Source organism: Hemiscyllium ocellatum, chromosome 14 (genome assembly GCF_020745735.1).
Source record: "Hemiscyllium ocellatum isolate sHemOce1 chromosome 14, sHemOce1.pat.X.cur, whole genome shotgun sequence".
In the NCBI taxonomy this organism is placed as follows: domain Eukaryota; kingdom Metazoa; phylum Chordata; class Chondrichthyes; order Orectolobiformes; family Hemiscylliidae; genus Hemiscyllium; species Hemiscyllium ocellatum.
Window position 1 is genome coordinate 39,568,474 of NC_083414.1, and position 24,757 is coordinate 39,593,230.

The 24,757-nt window shown below is 39.7% G+C and overlaps 1 protein-coding gene across 3 annotated transcripts in view; it reads left to right on the forward strand.

Moving 5' to 3' along the window:
- LOC132822357 (receptor-type tyrosine-protein phosphatase gamma-like) overlaps nt 1-24,757 on the forward strand; it is a 695,764-nt gene that overhangs the window by 594,159 nt on the left and 76,848 nt on the right. For all 3 annotated transcript variants that reach the window (XM_060835658.1, XM_060835659.1, XM_060835660.1), the window contains one exon: nt 21,993-22,084. In XM_060835658.1, the coding sequence (XP_060691641.1) occupies nt 21,993-22,084 (92 nt within the window). The remainder of the gene's footprint in view (nt 1-21,992; nt 22,085-24,757) is intronic.

Here is a 24,757-nt window from a genome sequence, read left to right on the forward strand (position 1 = left end):
ACACCAGATTTCCTAGGCTTCTATATCTTATGATCTCCTGATTTTTCCGACAGTTCACAATTAAAATTTAAGAAGTTTAATAATACTGTGGCTCACAACCTCATTATTATAGTCAGAATATTGAGTGGTGTGGTTGTCCTACAATTTCCACCTCCAAAATGGCCAGAATTGTTGGATTAGAGTTTAGCCATTTAGTCTAAAGTAAATGATAAATATTTGATCAAGCAGTAACACTGAAATATAATTTACAATTGGAGATGTATAGAAATATTGACCTTGCCCTGCATGTGGATGTTCCCTTTGGTACAAACAATGGTATATTCACATCTTTTCATTCAGTCTGATTATCCTGTTCAACATAAAATACAATTTCCAAATTTTGGAATACATATGTAAATAAGTCAAAGTACTGAGAAATTGCTGGTGTGCATTCAGGGAGCACACTTGAAGGAACTCAAATAAAACTCATACAATGTGCAGTGCTTTTCAGAACAACAGACAAAAAAATGGTGTTCTCTGAACTCGGGACTTTGTGGGGCTTTTAAAGCGCATAGAAGAAATTAGTCTTTTAGATGACATTTAGAAGCAGACTGGAGAGTAGGTTAGGATGCTGAGTAAAACAATTCCACAGGATGCAGACATACTTGGGGGAGACAGCTGCTAGCAATAGTAAAAACAGAGTAAGCGGAAAATTAGTATATGCTGCTGTGCACCGATGAATGGAGTTCAGTGAAGAATTGGCTTAAAGGAATTTGAAGGCAAGAATGATCATTTTTACATTGTTTCTATGCGGTACAGGTCAGTGCAACTTGCCAGTGATGGGATGCAAGTCTTGATGCAGCTGAGAAAGCAGAATACAATGTTTTGAAAGCGTTGTACTTTTTGTATCATAGAAATAGAAGGGTTGTAGAGGAACATGTAAGAAATTGAATCTGGCGGTGATAAAGAGCTAATCAAACTTTAAGGTAAAAAAGCAAGAGCATGTAATGGCAGAAATGGACAAAGTTTGACAATGGAAGAAGGCAGACATTTGAACTGATTAGCTGTGGAGGATGCATTGAAGTTATGGAATCAAGATGAGTAATGTCGTTGAGATATATGTCATTCAGTTGAACAAAGAAACAAGAATGTAGAATGGACTATTACTGTTCCTGTGCTCCGAGCAAATCAGCAGGTCTGCTATCGAACATCCCTGTGAATAATCTGAGTTAGCATTTGGAGTTGACAGTACATATGGTTAATTGTTGATGTAACTGAAGGAAATGGTTTCTTGACAGATTTGGGGAATTAAGGCTTGTTCTGGATATAATATCAACAACACACTTGGTGGCCATAGGAACAAATGAACAAGGAACAAGAATAGGCCACTCAATTTTTCCAGGTTGCTCTGTCTTTCAGTAAAGTCATGGCTGGTCTGATTTTAACCTCAACTCTACATTCTTACATACAAAGAAAGAGTATAGAAAGAAGAACAAAACAGCACAGGAACAGCCCTTTAGCCCTCAAAGCCTACGCAGCCACATTTTGCCCTTCCCTACTAAAATTGTTTTCACTTACTGGACCCATATTCCTCTATTCCCTTACTATTCATGTATTTGTCCAGGTGCAGTGTAATGCTGCTATTGTGTCTGCTTCCACCACCTCCCCTGGCAGCGTTCCAGGCACTCACCACCTTTGTGTGAAAATGTTATCTTACACATCTCTTTTAAATTTACCCCATTGCACCTTGAACATGTGTCCCTTAGAAATTGACCCCTCCACCCCTAGGGAAAACAGTCTCGTACTTTCTGCTCTATCCATGCCATTCACAATCTTATAAATTTCTGTAGGGTCACCCCTCAGCCTCCTGCATTCCAGTGAAAAAAAATTCAGTTTAGCCAACCTTTCTTCACACCTAAAATCCCCAAACCAGGCAATACCCTTGTAAATGTTTTCTGTACCCTCTCCAAAACATCCACATCCTTCTGTACTGTGGTGACCAGAATTGTGTGCAATATTCCAACTGTGACCTAACTAAAATTCTATAAACCTGCAGCATAATTTGTCTATCCTTATACTCGGATAGACACTGCTGCCTCACAGCACCAGAGACCTGGGTTCAATTCCTGCCTCAGGCGATGACTGTGTGGAGTTTGCACATTCTCCCCGTGTCTGCGTGGGTTTCCTCCGGGTGCTCCGATTTCTTCCCACAGACCAAAAATGTGCAGGTTAGGTGAATTGGCCATGCTAAATTGCCCGTAGTGTTAAGTGAGGGGATAAATGTAGGGGAATGGGTCTGGGTGGGTTGCGCTTCGGCTGGTTGGTGTGGACTTGTTGGGCCGAAGAGCCTGTTTCCAGACTGTAAGTAATCTAATTTACTCAATGTCTTTTCCAATGAAGGCAAGCATGCCTTAAGCCTTTTTTACAACCTTGCCTTCACTACCACCTTCAGTGACCTGCACACCCAGATCCCTCTGCATGTTAATACTGCCATTCACTGTATAATTTTCACCCATGTTTGACCTTCCAAAATGAATCACCTCACATTTGTCCAGATTAAACTCCTTCTGCCATTTTTCTGCTCATGCCTCCAATTGATCTATATGCTGCTGTATTCTCTGACAATCTTCCTCAAACTCCTGAGACCAGCTACGTTTTCCTCGAAATCATTTCTGTAGATCATAAACAGCAGAAGCCCCCACGCTGACCCCTGTGGAACCCCACTAGTCACAACCATCTATTCCAAAAAGCATCCTTCCACCATTACCCTCTGTCTACTATGACTTAGCCAGTTCTGTATCCATCCTGCTAGGTCACCCTGATACCATGTGCCTTCACCTTTTGTACCAGCCTGCCATGAGGGACCTTTGATGTGGAGGTGCCAGTGTTGGACTGGGGTGGGCCAAGTTAAAAATCACGCAACACCAGGTTATAGTCTGACAAGTTTATTTGAAAGTACTAGCTTTCAAAGCACTGCTCCTTCATCAGATAGTGATTAGTGATTTTTAACATGAGGGACCTTATCAAAGGCTTTCCTGAAGTCCATGTAAACAACATCAACCACTTTTCCCTCATCAATCATCTTCATCACCTCTTCAAAAGATTTGATCAAATTAGTGAGGCACGACCTCCCCTGCACAAAACCATGCTGCCTATCACTAATGTCCATTTGCTTCTAAATGCATATAGATCTTGTCCCTGAGAATTTTTTCCAATAATTTCCCTACCATTAACATGAGACTCACAGGTGTGTAATTTCCAGGATTATCCCTGTTGCCCTTCTTAAACAATGGGACAACATTGGCTATTCTCCAGTCCTCTGAGACCACACATGTGGCCAAAAAGGATACACAGATGTCTGTCAATGCTCCAGCAATTTGTTCTCTTGCCTCCCTCAATATCTGGGATAGATCCCATCAGGTCCTGGAAACTTATCTACCTTAATATGATTTAAGACACACAACATCTCTTCATGTTTAATAGCAATTTGGCTTAGACACTCAACATTCCCTATCTTGAGATCATCCTCCACCAATTCCTCCTATTTGGTAAATACCGACCCAAAATATTCATTTAGAATCTCACCTACCTCTTCTGGCTCCGTACATAGATTCCCTCCTTTGTCCTTGAGTGGGTCAACTCTCTCCTTGGCTACCCTGTACTTTTTATGTGTGTATAAAAAGCCTTGGGATTCTCCTTAATCCTGTTTGCTCAAGAATTGTCCTTAATCCTGTTTGAATACTCTGATAATCTTTCATCCGCTTGGTAATCAAGAATCTACCTACCTTTGCCTTAAAGTATTTAAATGAAGGATGCAACCTATCGTTATCTGATTTTCTTCCACAATTAAATGGTTTATGCCAAGATTCCATGAAAGCACATGTCATTAAGTAATAAATCCATTCAATAGACACTGAGCTTATGTTGCCTGCTAATTATTTTCTCTTCTCTTTTTGGCTAAATGTTTAGTGTATCTGAAACGGACCAGTTATTGCTTTTATGACATCTATTTTCTCAAGTCTCAAAAACACTGCTGTTCATGTTGTTTGAATTGGATTCAAACATTTCATTCTAAGCTGGACAGCAGTACTGTTAAAGGCATTAATGAGGAGTTAATTGAGTGCTGAAAGAATAGCCAAAGCATATAAAAGGAGTACTTTCACTTTGATTTTTTACACAGATCTGTAATGCCTTAGTCTGACAAATTGAATGCACGCCAAACAATCATTTGTCCATTTTTTTCAAATATTACATGGTTTTACATAAAATATACAACACAGGTCAGTCAACCCACCAGTCGTTATCCGTACCTATGGTCCATGCAAGCTTCCTCCCAACTTCATTCATTAAAATGTATTATCAGAACCCCCTATTCCTTTTCTGTGAAAGGTGGCAATTTTCATTTTTTAAGTCGCGTCAGTTTTGTTAAGGAAGGGTTTCCCTCCCAAACCTAGCAAGATCTCTTAACGTGTCTTACCAAATTTGCCTCATTAACTACCTCCCTCCCAGTGGCAGCCCTTTCACTCAATTCCAATCCCATTCTATCACTTGCTGTACGTGGAAATGTGTTACTGCTGGGATTTCAGGGAATTAACAGTATCCTTGGTACCCAGGACATATTTAGAAGGCTGCTATGTTACTGGACAAGCACTTTTAGTCTGAAGTTCCCCTGCAGGGTCCCTGATACTTGCCATGAACATGGCAGGGAAGGGAAAATTGGCACCTCACTTTGGGGCCAGGGACATGGCGATCCTGGTGGATTAGGTGTTACAGAAGCAAGGTGTCTACCACACCCAGGATCAGATGTGCAGGCCGCAACACTAGACCATGCCACGTTGATCGGAGATTCCCATCTGAGTCTGTGCAGTTGTAATTGCCTTGAGGAATGCGCAACAATGTTGCAAGAAAGTCAATGATCTACTCCACTCTGTCACTATAAATATCACCATCCTCTCTCTGATATCTCCCACTCCACCTCTGCTAATTTACCCACATAACACCAAGGATCATGCTGAACAACTCTTACTACAACATCTTCGGCACTCACTGTCACCCACTCCAACCCTCAACACCACTAATCCAGCATGTCCTCTGCACTGACTAGTCACTGACTTGGCACACCTCCCCACATGCATCAAAATAACCACTATGTCACCCACTTTCATCTCCCATAATTTCTGCCTTTCTCTCATTCCAGGAGGAAAACAGTCGCTAATAGAAGGGTGTTTAGCTGCCCAAAATTCAGGTTGTTACCACTTTTGGGGGAGAATCCACAATCTGACTACCCTGAATAGCTGACTGATTTGTCCACAACCCTGGTCTGATATTAGAGGCTGCCCTTGACTTATTGCACCTGTACCCTCTAACTGAAGGCTAGCTCCCTTGATTTGACAGACGACTGCTAACAGCCTTGAGAAACTTTCTGGCTTGCATCTGTGTTAAACAGCAAGTCAGTTGTACAGTAAACCTGGCATCTCTAGCTGAATGACAGTGTACACAAAAGAAAGGCACAAAAAGGCAAGGAACAGTGAGTGGGAACTAATAAAGCAAGCAAATAGCCCAGTCCGGTCCATGAGATGGGTGTGTGATCCTGAGCATAGAGCTTCTTGTTTTTGTCACATTATGATGATAGTTGCTGGTGCAGCCCAAGGTGCATCATTGAAGTATACTGTAACTGGGTCAGAATTTAATATGAGGGTTCGATGCTAATATCCGTGCACATTGGGTGCATACAGCCAATGGCTATGTAGCATGTCCCGGGATACTGCATCCGGTGTCCAACACAGGCATTCTGTTGGATCAAGCAGTGAGGTAAAGTCACCAGGTACCTGCTGTGATTTCCCATGTCAAGAATTCTTGGCATTTAGTTTGTGCAGCACATTTGGTCAAAAATCAGTAGCTAAATTAACTGAGGTGAGATGTGCAATTAGTAAGGTCATTAACAAGCAATAATCCCCCCAGCAGATAGCTTGTCACTGCCTCTCATCAATACGCAGAATTTAGGGAAAAGATGTAGTAGGCTGCTCCCAACATTGAGATAGGCCTCACTGGACTTTCTGCTATTCTGTCACTTTCTTGCCTTAGTCCATGTTATTCAGGCTCTGATAAGATTCTACCCATAAAGTCATTTGCATCGGAAGAAGCCATTTGTCCTTTCAAATCCATGCTGATTCCTTGTGGAGCAATCCAGTCAGTCCCACATCCCTGATCAGTTCCTGTAGCCCTTAACAAATGTATTCCCTTCAACTACCCAACCAATTTACCTTTGAAACCTTTTATTCTTTCTGATTTCACCACCCTCACAGAAGCAGGTTTAGATTCTGCCACTCAATCATAAAATGTCCTTCCTTACATTCCTGTGCATCTCTTGCCCAAAATCTTAAATCTATTCCTCATACTCTTTATGAATTTAACTAATGGGAAGAAATTTATTGGTTGTTTTGCTTAAAACTGCTGCAATCCCACTCTGTTTCTCCTTTATATGCTTGACTGGTCTTCCCTTAAATACATCTAGACTGTTCACTTCAACAGCTCCCTGTGATAGCAAGTTTTACATTATTACCACTCTTTTTGCCACTTGTCAGTTTAGATTCACTCCCTGCACAATGACAACTGCAGCTCCAGTCATAGCACACCACCCCTTTAAGAGGCGTAGGCTAGCTTTGAGAACTTCGAGAAAGTTCTGATTTTGGATCTCCTGTTGATGTGTACACCTAATGAACAGAGTGCTTAGCACTGGTTGCACACAGCAATCATTCAGATGTGCAGGAAGCGTGAAGTTGGCATACTGCCTGCATATAAATCACCGAGCATGGTTTAGATGCACATCGTGATATCAGTGTCTGTTTAGGAGCAGCCAGTTTAGCTACCAACATTTTCTGCTGCCTCAGCTTCATAAGTTTCATCAGGCTTGTGATGTGTTGTTCTTACTTTGCTTGAATGATTGGTATAACAGTGTACAACTGTAAGTACTGAAAATATGTCAATTCTAGCAATGCCATTGTTCCTCTCTAACTTTCTAAGCAACTATTTCCCAAATGGCAGTTTGAGCATTTCAGGATTCATTGAAGTTGCCATAGTGACAGGCCCCCTGCCGCTGAATTTGTCTTGTGGAGTCTGTTGGGTCTTCAGAACTGATGCTCATTAAAAAGACACAAAAGTCCTTTTTACCAACTCGAGTTCTTCCAAACAGTTTTACTAATACTGTATGTTGAAGATATCATGAGCAAAAACTGATTTGAGGAACCCTGAGAGATGTTATTTATTTTTCTGCAGCAACATGTCCTTACTGTTTCTAAGAATGGATTTTAAAAGCTTTCAACAGCTCACTTGAATTCAAACAATAGATGTACTTCATGAGTCTTAAGGGTTCATAGAAAATTAGCTCACGTTACCAAAAAATGCAAAAGATGTTTGAACACTTTTATTTAAACAAAAATGCCAGTTTATCACCTAATTCATAAATTTCAAAACTGGTATCAACAGTAGTTGTGTATAACCGTACATATAACTTACACATTTCTCATCTGTTTTCCAAAGCCTATAAGAACGATCAAACAATTTTAGCCTGATTTTTCAAAAGCTAGCAGTTCCCAAACTCCCTTTGTCCAGTCATTATGTGAATTAGTTTAAATGGTTCAAAAGCTTTCTAGATATTTTGAAGTTTTTTGGTTGTAAAGCACTAATTCTGTTTCAAACCAAACGTTATCATGCCGAATTGGTTCCTTTGTAATTGTCCATAGCAAAAATATGAATAACACCATAGTTAGCCCCATGGCAAGTTATCAAGTGTAGCAATTATACGTTCTTCAAACTGATCAGAAGTACAAAAATATAAACTTTAACTATCCATCCCAAAGATTACAAAATGGATAATCTGTCTCAAGAAACTCTTGGGTATTGTAATTTGACAGAAATGTTTCAACATTACATTTTTATTTGGAGAGCAGTTTTAGAAGGGAATGAAAGGAACATGGACATTTTTAATTTGATTACACAAATTTGTTCTGCAGTCATTTCACTGGAGTGAAAGAACATCAGATACACCCATTCTGTGTTGGTGTATGACCTCCAGCATTCTCATATAACTATATAAATTGTTTTGCATCTGATTCAGGCTACAGACAAGTTGTTTAAAATACATTAAATAGCTGGTTCTCAGCACTTCGAGATTTACTTTAGCTTAGAGCTATACCTTTAAGAAATAGTTTTTGCCATTTAAAACTTTGAGAACGTCACAGTAGGCATTGGAAAAAAAGTTTTCATCTGTATAGCACCATTCACAACCTCAGGCGTCCCTAAGTGCATTACAGCCAATTAAATACCTTACCCTTCCACTGACACTCTCATTCGTTTGGCTGAAGTGGTCCTCACCCTTAACAATTTCTCCTTCGAATCCTCCCACTTCCTCCAGCCGAAAGGGGTAGCCATGGGACACCCACATGGGCCCCAGCTATGCCTGTCTCTTTGTTGGCTACGTAGAACAGTCTATCTTCCGTAGTTACACCGGCACCACTCCCCACCTCTTCCTCTGCTACATTGATGACTGCATCGGCATCACCTCATGCTCCCATGAGGAGGTTGAGCAGTTCATCAATTTCACCAACACATTCCACCTGACCTTAAATTCATGGACCATCTCTGACACCTCCCTCTCCTTCCTGAACCTCTCCATCTCCATCAACGATGACCAAATGCTATCCTGTATTCCCAATTCCTCTGCCTCCGCAGTATCTGCTCTGCCAGTTCCACCACAGAACACACTAGTTGGCATCCTTCTTTAAATACCGTAATTTCCCTTCCCACGTGGTTAAAGATGCCCTCCAACGCATCTCATCCACGTCCTGCACCTCTGCCCTCAAACCCCACCCCTCCAACCACAACAAGGACAGAACCACCCCCCCCCCCCCCAAACCAGTCCTCCCCTTCCAATCCACCAACCTCCACATAACAGCACCATCCACCGACATTTCTGCCACCTACAAATGGACCCCACCACCCCTGTCCGCTTTCCACAAAGCGTTCCCTCTGCAACTACCTGATTAGGTCCACACACCCCCCCCCCCAACAACCCACTCTTCCCTCCAGATACCTTCCCCTGCGACTGCAGGAATTGCAAAATCTGCGTCCACACCTCCCCCCTCACCTCCATCCAAGCCCCAAAGGAGCCTTCCGCATCCATCAAAATTTCACCTGCACTTCCACTAATGTCATTTATTGTATCCGTTGCTCCCGATGCGGTCTCATTTACATTGGGGAGACTGGACACTTTCTCGCAGAGCGCTTTAGGGAAAATCTCCGTGACATCCATGCCAATCAACCTCATCACCTTGTGGCCAAACATTTCAACTCCACCTCCCACTCTGCCGAGGACATGCAGGTTCTGGGCCTCCCCCATCACCACTCCCTCACCACCCGACGCCTAGAGTAAGAACGCCTCATTTTCTGCCTCGGAACACTTCAATCCCAGGGCATCAATGTGAACTTCACCAGTTTCCTCATTTCCTCTCCCCCCATCTTACCCCAGTTCCAACGTTCCAGCTTAGCACCATCCTCATGACCTGTCCTACCTGCCAATCTTCCTTCCCACCTTCCTCTCTGACCTATCACCTTCATCCCCATCTCCATCCACTATTGCACTCTTAGCTACCACCTCCCCAGCCCCACCCCCCCTCCCATTTATCTCTCCACCGTGGAGGCTGCCAGCCTCATTCCTGATGAAGGCTCCTGCCCGAAACATCAATTTTCTTGCTCCTCGGATGCTGCCTGACCTAACCTCCAGCACTTTCAGTCCTCACTTTCGCCTAATTAAATACCTTAGTCTAGCCACAATTGGAATGTAGAGAAAACAGCAGTCAATGTCTGCACTGAAAGGTCCTGTGACATCAATGAGTGACCAAAAAATTTGATTTAGAGATAGGTTAAGAAATAAATATGAAGATTATTAGCCAAGGATGGCATCTTCTTCTTTCAGAAGCAGTTATGTTTGATTATTTCATCTTATTACAATAACTTTAAAGTATAAAAGTATAAACATCAGCAAGTATATCATAAAAGTGCTTCACACAAAGATCAGTCATTCAATTCTTATTATAATAACTGTACTCAGAATCAAGTACATGCTAAGGTATTGTACCAAAATACACTTTTTTTCAGGTTGTTGACATATGGCTGTTTACAAGTCACAATTAATATAATGCACCCATACAGATATTCTATTTTAATGGCTCACTAAAGAATAGAAAATAAACATACATGCTGCTGAACAAACTTCCTTGGTTTACAGCATAGGAGCACTCAAGTTGACTTATTAAATCAGTTAGCTTCTGGCCCTATTAGAATTAAAACCTGCCTCAAATCTCCCACTCCAAAGACAAAATTGTCTTGTCAAATTCCTGAAAAGTGTGCGTCTGAAATAATGCCTAATAATGTGTTGTTCAGCTCAGCTGGAATATTCACTTTCCTCAAAATGTTTTAACACAACAAAATAAAGATTACATCAATTTCCAAGAAAAGATACGAAAGTATGCCACAAGGAAAGCAGTTACATACTATTGTTGCTGTCTATCTATGTCACAAAAACTGAAAGATTAATACTGTTGACTCATGTTGCCTTTTTCATATCAAAATTCTCATTTAATTGTTGAAGAGTTTGCTTTTGCTTGCTTCATTGTTGCATTTCCAATTTCACACACAGCACTCCAGGGATTAAGCAGACATTTGGAATTTACTTTCTCTAGTTGAAATATCTAGAGGTATCTTTCTTTATTGGTGATTTGCATCAGTAATTTCTTTTACCCCATATGTGGCAGTTGCATTGTCTACTTTATGATGAGACCCAAGACAGCATTAGTCCCATTTGAATAAATACTCCAGTTAAAAGCTTATTAAACTAGACATTCTGCTTTAGAAAAGCTGCAGGGCTACTGTCTGTGGGTTTACTGTGTTCTATTAATTTTAACTATGCATTATTTTATATCATATTAGCAGCTTATGAATATTGGACTTAAATTCTTATGTATTTCTGGTAAATTTGCAGTAAGGGTGAATAATTCAGAAAATATATTTGTGTAATGGAAGGCATTAGATGGCTTGCCATTTCATGGCACCAAAAGATTATTGAATTAATAGTAGCGAATATTTGTTTGCTGGCATTTATTTATTTTAATAACTGCAATATTTGCTCCTTGATAATCTGTGGCTAGACTGCTAGGGCATAGATAATCTCCTGCAATTCTCCTTTTCTTGGTCTCAGCTAAATTCTACTTCACCTATTAACTTTGGTACAACCTGATTTGTTATGAAAACCTCCCTTGTTTGTTTAATTTTCTGAGTAAGTAATCAAGCAAAACTAATATGCATCAGTAACTTCACCTTTCAGTCAAGTTTCCTTTTTTCACAAAATAATTCTTGGTTAAAAGATACTATCATAGAACTAAGGGACTGCATCAAGTAGTCAAATGAACCAATCTTCTTCTAACATTTATAGAGATAACAGATTTTTTTAAAAATAATGAGTAGCTTACAATTTAAATATAACTTATTGTGGCACTCATTGAATTTCTCTACAAACTGTTAGTGTTGCATTGCACTGGCATGCTTTGCAGGTTAAGTTTTGTTTCTCCACTGTTACTTGTCTCCCTTGTGATGGCTCGCTCTACTACTGAGGTCCTTTTACAGAACAGACAAGTCAAAAGTCTATGAACTCTGCAGTCTTTCTGATATTCAAAAGTTTCATGTAGATTTTGAGTTCTCTTAGTAAGAATCCCTAAAGCTCTTGAAAAGCCTGGTATCTTATGAATTGCTAAATATTAATTGTTAGTTTGTTTGAGTGTCTCCATGGTTAAATGGTTAGAAAATTTGTTTCATATTTGCTCAAAATTGGCTATACAGCTTAGAAGGAATATTGGTGGTGTACCCTTACATGTACTCCCCTAGTCCTTCAAAATAATGGAGGTTGTGAGCCTGGAAGGTACTGTCAAGGGAGCTTTGGTGATTTACTGCAGTGTATCTTGTATATGGTGCACACTGCTGCCTCTGTGCATCAATCCCAAAATACGTTATAGTCAATTTATAATTTGACACATAGTCTCTGTAGTAATGAGAAGATCTAAAAGTTAATTTTCACAGATTAATGTCCCACAAACAGCTTTATGATGGCAAAAAAATGATTTGCTTTACTGATGTTAAATGGGGAGTCAAAAAGTGTGGCACTGGAAAAGCACAGCAGGTCTGGCAGCATCTGAGGAGCAGGAGAATTGACTTTTCAGGCATAAGCTCTTCATCAGGAATAACATTAACCACTACACTAAGGACATTAAAGTTCTGCTGTTTTAAAGTAACACATATACATGGTCAACAAACAGATTGAAAGGTATTTCTCTTCAAATAGTAGCAGCCATTCAAGAGAACTTAGGTGGGATTCTTGAATTTATTGCAGTTGCATATATGCTTGAATTTGATGCAAGTGCACATATTCATTACATTCCTGACATGCAGATAAGGCTTGAAGATTCATTAGATAAGCTACGCACCATCAAATATAACTTCAAGGTTCACTATAAACTGGTGTTTCAGTTTCCCATCTGATTTGCTGACACAGCAGGATTGCTAACCACTTTGTTAGCACCATTTCCTTGAGTTCAGCTGGAGGCCCATTAAAAATGACAATTAACTTCAATGTAGAATGCATTGCCCTCTGAGTCCTAGGTTAAATCTGCTGAAGAGAAACAGAGAACAGAAGACAGTTGAAAAAATGAGCAAGCAGTTGATTTGAGGCTTCATTGGGATCCTAGGGAGAGAAGCAAAGTCAATTAGCCCAGTGTTGGAATAAGGAGCCAAAACATGAAGTACTCCAGGCCTGGAAAAAGATGGTCAGATCTGATGCATCGCACTTAGGGTCTGCATTTGATGTTAGAAGAGGTTCAATGAGTTCACTAGAGTAACAAGAGTGAATAGAGCTCTGCATTCTCTATTTCTCTCAGTTATATCTATTAACAGTCTTTTTCATCTGCCAAGCCCCTCAGTGCTCCAATCTCCTTTGTCTAGATCTTATTATAGGATGCCATCAGATTAAGTTAGGCAGCTGAGCCTTTGCCTCAGTAAGCCAATGGGATATTTTGTCATGTTCCCATTAAAGTATGCATGCATGTGTAGCAACATATAAGATACTGTGTGGGCTTCTCAGAAGTTCTCTTGTTTTAAAGTAACACGTAAATAGTAAAGAAGAAGATTGAGCATTGAAGTAAACAGACCTCGCACAACAGAATAATTGGAGATATCAGTGTGATGTATGATTTTTTTCTGTTGCTCAGTTTACTTTCACTGCTCTGTCATGCTGTTGTTGTGAAGAGATCTCTTGTCCCAAGCTGCTGTCCTTCAGCATAAAATTGTTGGGGATGGTTAAGCATAGTAGGATAAAGCAGTTGTGACAGCAGACTCAGAAATTGGTGGTTAGTTATGCATAGTTCTGTCAAAAAAACTCAAAGCTCCAGTATCCTGGTAGCTATATGAGTGTAGCATATTAGACTTTGAGCGTGAGGGAAGCCAGCCACAACTGCAAATCCTTGAACTCTTGCTTTCTTGCAGTTGGTGTAATTTGAGAAGATGATATGGTTGAGTCTGTCAGGCACACCTTTGGTGAATTGCTTGATGTGGCTGATTGATGTCCTCTAAGCTGCCCTTGTGGAAGCCTGAAGCAAAACAGTTCAGGGTCATGGGTAACTTTGACACTCTCTGGTAAAACATGATGCCTTGATCTTTCAAGTAGCAGACTCTGCGCAGGAGGCAATATAATTCAGCAATGGCTTAGCTGATGAACTATAGTCTCATATTGTAGGAAACATTTTATCTCATAAGCTCAGTAAGGCCATCTATGAGTATTTCATTCATCTGCAGTTTTCTTTAAGTCCCAGATAATGATAAACTTGGTTGTTGAGGCTGCTTTTCCTAATGCTCATCATCCTTCACCCAATGAAATACAGAAATAACATTATACATAAGATGTAGTGTGCATTTTTTAATTCCTTCAAGGGGTGTGGGCCTCAGTTTCTCAGCCAGCATTTGTTGCACCCCTTGATTGTCCTTAGTATGGTGATGTAAAGTGACCAATTTTAACTTGTGGTTTTGAGGTGCAGTGCACCCACTATGCTCTTAAGGAAGTTCCAAGATTTTTAACAGCAACAGTGAAGGAAAAGCGATATCATTCCAAATCAGGATGGTATGTGGCTTGAAGGGGAACTTGATGGTTTTCCTATGCATCTGCTGTCCTTGTCCTTCAGAGAGATACAAGTCACAGATTTTGACACGTCAAGGAGCTATGAGGAGCCTTGTTGACTTGCTGAAGTGCCTCTTAATTTTGTGTTCTCATCATCTTGTACATTTCTATCAACTCACCTCTCACCATAAATCATAATATTCAATTAACTTTCCATCATTTGCTGTACCTGCATACTGACCATCTGCACTAGGATACTTAGATCTCTCTGCATCTCTGTGTTCTGCAATCTCTCACCATATAGATAATATACTTCTTTATTTTCTATTAAAGTGGACAATTTCACACTTTGTCGCATTGTACTTCACTTGCAAAATCTTTGCGCACTCACTTAATCTGTCACTATCCATTTGTAGGCTCCTTATGTTCACTTCACAACTCACTTTCCTCCTTTCTTTGTGACAATAGTAAATTAAGATACCATACTTTTGATTCTTTCATCCAAGTCATTGACATACATTGTGAAGAGTTGAGGCCCCAACACTGACCCCTGTGGCACATCACTCACAACATCCTGGCAGTCTGAAAAAGAGCCACTTATTCCTACTGTCTGCTTTCTGTTAGCAAACTAATCTTGTATGCATGCTAATACATTACCCCCTACACTGAGTTTTATTTTCCGTCGTAAAATCTTATGTGGCACCTTATCAAATGCCTTCTGGAAATCTACATACAATGCATCTCCTGGTTCCCCTTTATCCACAACACAAGTTACTTCTTCAAAGAACTCCAATAAATTAGTTGAACACAATTTCGCTTAACAAATGCCTGATTCTGTAAACCCGTCCAGGTGCCCTGTTACAACATCTTTGCTAACAGCTTCAGCATCTTCTTAAATACTTTCTTGTCAGTGATAATCTCCAGGATATTGAGAGTGGGGTTTCAGTGAACCATAATGTTGTGGAATGTGGCACTCAAAAGGCACCATAGATTTGGGTGATTTCACCCCAAATCTCCAAATTGCCTGGAAAATCACCTCCATAACTAGAACGGAGGAAATGATAAGGATCATCTGCTCCTCCAGTCACGGGTTTGGTCTCCCTGTGTTATCCAATTCATGGTAAGCTGGTTGAGTTAAAATTGAAGCCTTAGATTCTGAGGACTTTCTTTTGCTAATTATTTTAAATAGATCATGTTGTGAACCTCCACTGTCTGGGATCACTTCACTGGCTGAAAACTAAGATGAACCAATTCTACCTGTTTCTAGAACATTGAACAGTACAGCACAATGTGGGCCCTTCGGCCCTCTATGTTGTGCCGATCTTTTATCCTACTCAAAGATCAGAATAACCCACATACCCTTCATTGTACTATCTTCCATGTGCCTGTCCAAGAGTCACTTAAATATCCCTAATGTATCTGACTCCACCACGACCACTGGCAGTGCATTCCATGCACCCACCATGCCCTGTGTAAGGAACCTCACTCTGAAATCTCCCCTGAACCTTCCTCCAATCATCTTAAAATTATGCCCGCTCGTGATAACTACTTCCGCCCTGGGAAAAAGTCTCTGGCCATCCACTGTATCTTTGCTTCTCATCATCTTGTACATTTCTATCAATTCACCTCTCATCCTTCTTTGGTCCAATGAGAGAAGCCCTAGTTCCCACAACCTTTCTTCATAAGACAGGCAGCATCCTGGTAAATCTCCTCTGCACCCCCTCTAAAGCTTCCATGTCCTTCCTATAATGAGGTGGCCAGAACTGAACACAATGTTTCTGTATTTGAAATTTAATTATCTTGAATGTACTCTGACAGATACTTGCTAATTTAGTTTTATTAGTAGCATTTTTTTGCATTAACAGCCAGTACCAGTTCCTAAAAGTCTTACAAACTCATATCTATAAATACGATAAAATTGCAACAATAAATTAGATACTCCCCCATAAAAGTTGATAATTCAAAAACTTTCTTCAATTAATTAAAATGTTAGGTTTGCTCTCTGAAAATTAGAATTAAATTAAATATTGCAAGAAAAATCCAATATGGCCAGTTACCATGCCATCAGCCTATGCCAAATGACCAGCAATAATTGTTTGAGAAGTTCCTCAGGATTGTATCTCAGGTACAACCATAATCAGCTGCTTAAACAATATTCTTCCAACCAACATATGGTCAGATGTGGAAATGCTAGGTACAGACCAAACACAAGTTCACACCATCCACAATTCTGCAGGTAAATAAAGCAGCCTTTCCCTATAGAAAGGCAAGATTTATACAGGTTCAGACAGGCTGATAATTGGCATGTACGATTCACCCAAACAGGTGCCAGGCACCAGGAGAGAATTTAACCATCTGCCTTTGACGTTCAATAGCATTATTTTCAGTGAATCATCTGGTATCACAGCTGACCAGGAGTTTAGCTGTGCCGCCACATAAAAATTGTGGCTGCTTTAGTGAGTCAGTGGCTGGGAATTCTATGGTGTGTAACATCAACATCTGCAAGGAATTATGTAAGATATGAATACTTTGCACTTGTCTGACTAAATGCACTTCCAACAACACTCAAGATGTTCAACAACATGCAAGATGAAGTCGCCCACTTGACTGACACACTTTCCACCATACAATTCACCCACACATGTAGCAATGCTGCAATATGTATCATCTGAAATTAACTGCAACAATTCACCAAGACTGCTTCAACAGCAACTTTCAAACTGGCGACCTCTAAGTCTGATCAGCTAAGTGTTTATTTTTAAGACTTATAAATTTTAATCTGTTTTTTTGTAATTCTACAATAATGTGTAGGGTGAGGATTTTTAAAATATGTTTTACTGAGATCTGTCTCTTGAATTCTTTTAATATAAAACATAGGTGTTAAGTTATCCCAGAACAGTGGTTTTAGAGCAGTAAGACTGTGCTAGTTTCTGGATTGCAGTGATGGCCTTTAGTAGTGTTCTGCATGTTGGATGTGAGAGGTTAGGGAGGATTTCAAAGTTCCTGGTGATTATGTCTGCAGCAAGTGTGTTTGGTTGTGAATCCTATTGGATCACATGAATTGGTTGGATTGGCAGTTAGCAACAATGAGGAATTTACAGGAACCAGAGGGTGTGATGGATGGCAGTTTCAGAAGGGTTGAAAAACTGCAGATACAGACAGGTAGCTGGGTTGCCTGTAGGAAAGATAGAAAAGGAGAGGAGTCGACTGTGGCTATCTCCATGAGAATAAAGATAAGTCTGAGGCTGGTATAATTGAGAAGAGGAACAAGTCAAATAGTTAGGGCAAGCTTGTGCAAGGCAGAAAACAAGGTAAGATGAACAAATTAAACTGCATGTATTTCAATGCAAGATGTCTGACAGTTAAGGTAAATGAACTCAGGACAAGGTTGGAAACGTGGGACTGGGATATCATAGCTATTACCGAAACACGGCTCAGGGAAGAGAAGGACTGGCAGTTTAATGTTCCAAGGTATAGGTGCGATAGGAAAGATAGAAAGAGTGCAAGAGAAGAGAAAGTGACATTTTTGGTTAAGAGATAATGCACTTAGGAAGGATATTCCAGGAAATATATCCAGTGATGTTATTTGAATGGAACAGAGAAATAAGAAAGGGATGATCACTTATTGGGATTGTCCTATAGCACGCATTCCCTCACACCCGCTTCCCCCCCATTCCAAATAGACTGCCATAGTGTTAAGGGTTTGGATGGAGAAGAATTTGTTAGGTGGTTACAAGAAAATGTTCTTATTCAGTATGTGAATGTACCTACTAAGGAAGGAGCAAAACCTGACCTTCTCTTGGGAAATAATGTAGGGCAAGTGACTGAGGTGTCAGTTGGCGAGCACTTTGGGGCCAGTAATCATAATTCTATCAGTTTTAAAACAATTATGGAAAAAGGATAGACTTGATCCAGTAGTTAAAGTTCCAAGTTGGAGTAAAGCCAATTTTGTCATTATGAGGCAAGAACTTTCAAAAGTTGATTGGGAGAGACTGTTTGCAGATAAAAGAGCAGTTGGAAAGTTGGGGGGGGGGGGGGCAACTTTAAAAATGAGACAATGAGAATCCAGAGGCAGTATGTTCCTGTTAGGATCAGTGTGGTGGCCACTGCTTTTTGTCGTTGATGTAGATTAAATTAGATTACTTACAGTGTAGAAACAGGCCCTTCGGCCTAACAATTCCACACCGACCCTCCGAAGAGCAACCCATCTAGACCCCCCCTACATATAACACTACGGGCAATTTAGCATGGTCAATTCACCTAACCTGCATATTTTTGGACTGTGGGAGGAAACCCACACAGACACGGAGAATGTGCAAACTCTGCACAAACAGTTGCCTGAGGCGGGAATTGAACCCAGGTCTCTGGCCCTGTGGGGCAGCAGTGCTAACCACTGTTCCACCATGTAGATGATTTGAATGTGCATAAAGGAGGTGTGGCTAGAAGGTTTGCACTCGCACCAGTGAGAAGGGCAAGGCTAGTAGGTGTAGAATGGATCACTACTAAAATTGAAGCTCTGGTCAAGAAAAAGAAGGAGGCATATGTATATAAGTGTATACAGCTGGGATCGACTGAATCCCTAGAGGGGTATAAGGGCAGTAGAAGAATACTCAAAAGGGAAATCAGGAGGCCAAAAAGGTGACATGAGATAGTTTGGATTCTCCTTAACCCTATTTGTTAAAGGGATTCTATAAATACATTAAGGACAAAAGAGTAACTGGGGAGAGAATAGCATCCCTTAACGATCAACAAGGCTGTGTATGTGTGAATCACAGGAGATGGGTGAGATATTAAATGAGTATTTTGTGTCAGTATTCACTATGTAGAAGGACATGGAAGCTGCAAAACTTTGAGAAATAAATAGTGATAGCTTGAAAAGTGTCCATATCACACTTTGGCCGTTTTAAAATGCATAAAGGTGGATAAATCCCTGGCACCTGGTTAGGTATATCCCAGAACTGTGTGGGAAGTTAGGGAAGTGATTCACTCCTTGATGAAATATTTGTATTATGGATAGCCACAGGTGAGGTGCTAGAAGACTGGAGGTTGGCCAATGTGGTGCTTTTATTTAAGATAGTACGGAAAAGCCAGGAAACTATAGACCAGTGAGCCTGACGTCAATGGTGGGTAAGTTGGAGGGGATTCTGAGCGACGGAATTTTCACGTATTTGGAAAGACAAGGACTGATTAGGGATAGTCAGCATGGCTTTGTGCATAGGAAATTGTGTCTAACTAACTTGAATGAGTTTTTTGAAGAAGTGACATAGAAGATTGATGATGGCAGAGCAGTGGACATTGTCTTTATGGACTTCAGCAAGGCATTTGATGAAGTTCCGCAACGTAGATTGGTTAGCAAGGTTAGATTAAATGGAATCCAAGGGAGAGCTAGCTATAAGGATACAAAATTCGCTTGAAGGCAGGAGACAGAGGGTGGTGGTGGTAGAGGATTGCATTTTTACGTGAGCCCTGTCACCAGTGGTGTACCAGTGCAAGGATCAGTTTTGGGGCCACTGCTTTTTGTCATTTATGTAAATGATTTGGGTGTAAATATAGGAGATATGCTTAGAAACTTGCAGTTGACACCAAAATTGGTGATATAATGGACAGTGAAGGAGGTTACCTCGGTCTACAATGTAACCTTGATCAGATGGGCCGATGGGCCAAGGAGTGGCAGTTGGAGTTTAATTTAGATAAATGAGAGGTGTCACATTTTGGTAAGGCAAATCAGGACAGGGCTTATACAATGAATGGTAGGGTCCTGGGGAATTGTTGAACGAAGTGACCTTGTGGTACAGGTTCATAATTCCTTGAAAGTGAAGTCGCAGTAGACAGTGTAGTGAAGAAGGAATTTGGTATGCTTGCTTTTATTGGTCAGTGCATTGAGTATAGGAGTTGGGATGTCATGTTGCAGCTATACAGGACATTGGTTAGGCCACTTTTGAAATACAGCATTCAATTCTGGTCTCCTGCTAGAGATAAGATGTTGACAACAAGAAGGCATAGGTTTAAGGTGAGAGAGGAAAGATTTAAGGGCAACATTTTCATGCAAAGGGTAGTGTGTGTGTGTGTGTGTGTGTGTGTGTGTGTGTGTGTGTGTGTGTGTGTGTGTGTGTGTGTGTGTGTGTGTGTGTGTGTGTGTGTGTGTGCAATGATCTGCCAGAGGAGATAATAGAGGCTGGTACAGTTGCAATATTTAAAAGGCATTTCGTTGGGTACAAGAATAGGTCGAGTTTAAAGGGATATGGGTTAAATGCTGGCAGATGGGATTAGATTAATTTCAAGATATCTGGTTGACATGGACGAGTTGGACCGAAGTGTCTGGTTCCATGCTATATATCTCTTAGAATATATGACCACTTCCCTCCAGAACAACAAGGTAAGCAGATGGAGTTAGTTACAAAAAAACTGCTGTAGGTGCATAAAAACATTACCACCTTCAAGTTTCTATCCAAATTACACACCATTTGGACTTACAATATCACAATTTTGTCCTCATTGCTGGGTCAAAATCATGGAACTCTCTACTGAACACAACTACAGCATAGTTCCACTACACAAACTACAATGGATCAAGATAATGGTTTACCACTGCCATCTGAAAAACATTTAAGGATAGGCAATAAATGCTGATATTACCAGTGAGGGACAAAATTAAGAAATTGAATCTGTGCAAGAGTTTTGTGCTGTCATTCAAAATACTGCAGCCTAATTAATTAACTGTGGATTTGTTATCATTATTCCTGTATAAATTGAAAATCAAGTATTTTAACTTTTTGTGATAAGATACCAACAAATAATCAAAGCTTTTAGCTGTAGTTGTGTTATGTTGAGTGCCTTAATTAGCAGACAGTAATTGCTGCTCAGTAATTATACACTGAGATCACCATGTATAACAGAACAGTATTTTGGAAAAACATTAAAGACACTTCTTGTTTTCTGGGTTATATCAGTAAATTTACACAAATCAAGAATTGACAACATTGTGGTACATGCTGGAGCTCCCAAAACAGTTTATTAAGGGCATCATTGCGGCAGAATAATCCTTTTGTTAAAAGACCCTGATGAACACAATAGTCCCTCCTCCTGTCACAAGAGCACTAGGAGGCTCATTTGATATTCAGTTCCAGCCCAAGGAAAGTCATTAAATCAGATGAGCAATGACGCTGGAGTTTTAGAGTCCAGCTTCAGTCAACATCACCATGCAAAGGCTGTTCACAGCTCTGTGTGATTTTCTTGTCCGTGCCTTCTCAATGATGACCAATTTGTGCTCGTTACTTTGCATCAAGTACAGGTAAAATACTGAGAGGTTCTGATTCCACGCATCTTTTACTAACAGAAACTGTTTTGCTTGAATCCCCCTTTGTGATGTGATATTTCCATCCTTGTTGGGCCCCAGGCTGCTCCTCAGGCCATTTAGGAGCATATCTATTGATTTCTCTTTCTTAGCAGCTGTAATTCAGTTTTGTATTATTCTTTCATATTGCCTCAAAATGATAGACAGAGAAATGTCATGTTATTTTTAAACTTTAACTAAAAATGATAGAAGTGTAAATCTGTTTGGTTTGAAAACTGTTAGTATGTTACCTTTGATACCTTTCCAAGGGAAGAGTAAGAATTTAATTGTTTGATGACATTTTTCAAAGACCATCAGAAACTTTGCAATGGTTAACAATAAAGAACAAATTTAAATGATGGCAGTATGACAGTGATTTATTCACAGGCACCCACAATTTTGAAAACTTTTAGTCCATGCACATAGATTTCAAAAGATTAAGCACATTGTTTATTTTCTCTTCAGAAAATGTTTTCAGACAGCACACTTCTATGTGGAGGACAGCAGTTCACCACGAGTGGTTCCTAATGAAAGCATTCCCATTATCCCAATTCCAGGTAAGTCAGTTATTCTTTATTCCTTGGTTACTTTTTGCATATGTTGAAACACAATCTGCAAATGCCATTTAGCTCAGGTTCAAGCCTACACACTTAGGCAATCTCGAGAAAGCAAACATCCTTAAATGTAGTCTCTAATTTAGCTACGATTGTATGAAGAACTTTGTTGAATTGATCTATGGCACACTTACATTTTCAGGATAATCATGAACTGATGAATTTATTACTCAAAAACATTGGTTAGATAGAATGTTTTTATTATCTTAATATTAAAAGTACCATTTTGATTACATGTTTAATTGCTATGCTGGTCTTGCAGAAGTGCATAAATTGAGAGCTTATGTTATGAAAAATATAGGACCATTGATTTCACACAAAGTTGCAATCTGAAATCCTAGTGAAGGTTAACAGTGATTTATAATAGCGTAATTTAACCTGGTTGGTGCAGAGAACTGGAAAGGAAGGGGGGGAGGGTAACTGATTCCAGAGATTGATGACAGATTTGCTTGTGTTTGACTCAAAATGTTTATTTTTGTGTGTATAATATAGACAAGAGGATTGTTTCAGAAACCGCAAGGTAGATTGTTAGTGTTTTCTACAGAGCAATTTGAAATGCTGCTGTTTTTGGTCGAAAATATCGGTGCATAATATTCAAAGTTCTCATTACATTTCTCATTTAAAGTTTTCATTAAAGGTCTCTAAATTATATTTCATGCATTTGAGTTTCTTTGTGGTTCTTATTGCCTGACTTTTGAATGTTGAGGACCTGAATGATCCTGATTTTCTTGTCTATCAAAAATCTATCAACAGAATGATAAGAGCATGTCACAAAACATTAATTTGTGTAAGAATTCAACCATATATTTTTCACACATCACTTTGCTTTCATCAGTGCCTTTTCACTCTCATGGCAGAAGCATTTAGATGAAGGATCAGATAGTTCCCCAATTGATGGTTGCATAAACTGTCTTAAGATCTGCTGGAATTATATTGCGTAGCTAAATTTAAAGAATTTGCTTTTCATGATTTTATTTGCAATGCCACTATGAAGCAAAGGTGAATGCTCAATGTTTTATTCCTCTGTGCAGTAGTTAAACTGGCCTGCCTGGATAAATTATCTTCATCGACTGCCTGTCACGGATTTTCACTGGGTGCTGTTGATCACTGTCTTCTGTTCATTCACTTTGAATAATTGTCCCTGTCTGTCTATTGACAAGTGTACACATCATGCCTAGAGAAGCAGATTGTACATGAACACACGGTTCAGTCTGACAGCAGAAACCCGCTGGACTATTAATGCTGCAATTTTTTGAGTTTTGGTATTAGCTTCTGCACAGTGTAATGTTTTCCTGATCATGACAGAGCCCCAGAATTTTGCTTTCACTGCATGTAAATGTGTCACTGGGCAGTAAAAATTGTGATAATTTATTCTCAAGAATTTAATTAGAATAAACCAAAGGCTTATAAATACAAAAGCATACAAAGACAAAAGCAGGAAAAGATCAGCTGGTTGATTAAGTCTGAGCCATACTGCCATGATGTCTTAAGCATCATGATTCACAATGTTGCTTCACTTTATAATAAACATACAGCTATTAAAAAGCTGGCAGTTAAAATACCTCCGTGTTGCTGAGGCAACTATTTCCAACTTGAAGTCATCTGGCCATGCAGTTTATGTGCATGGGCAAATTCTCATCTTGACCATGTGTTATAATGAAGTACTAAATACAGATGAAACCATTTCCACTTGGATAGAGAGAAGTAGTCAGTTTGCCCAAGTACACCTGTATGACAGTGACCTCAGAATCTGTTCTCATTGTTGGCAACATGCAGAACATAGGCATGTAAATTTCAATAGAAGTTTTAATTCTTGGTGTTTTTTAATATTCAGTATAGCTATTGTGATGTTGTGTGTGCCAAAAATCAAATATGTTTCCTGCTGCTGAATGTATAGATGCAAGGCATAGCTAGTATTTGACCTGCACCTCATTATCAAAGCAGACCCAATACATTCAGATTTGAGTTCGTATTGAACTATTTTGCCAGTTAGAATGACATGTTTAAGTTATGAAAAATGGTTCAAGAAATTGGACATTCTTCACAACCTTTGAGTAGGCAGATAGGTCTCTGAGTCCCTGAAAATTATATACAGATGAATAGTAGTTTTTTTAACCACTTGACAGGGCAGTAAGAAGTGGACACAAAAGTAAAACAGTTACAAAAAATAATTAAACAGGAGGTGCTTCTTACTCAGTAGGTGATTAGATGCGGAAATCTTTGCCATAAACTGTCATTGAGACAGAACCCTTATTTATTTTAAAAAAGTAAATTAGTAGCTTGAACTAGCGGATACAAAGAGCAAGTGGGAGGATTAAACTCAATCACTTTTGAAGAAAACAAGAGCACTGACTTGTGTACCAAACAACCTCTTTGTACTGTTCTGCACTGTGATTTTAATTTGTTTTGTTTTATTGTTTAAAAAAAGACAGTCATTATATTCAGCCTGATTCCCCTTTGAAAATCTTTTTCAAGTTAGGTAAGAGAGTCAAAGTTCCTACATTGATTATTATTTTCATTTTTGACTTTTTAACATTTTATAACACCTTGAAGCCAGCTATGCTCACCAAAACAGCCAACATTTGGATTTTTTTATTCTTAACTAATTTTCCTTGC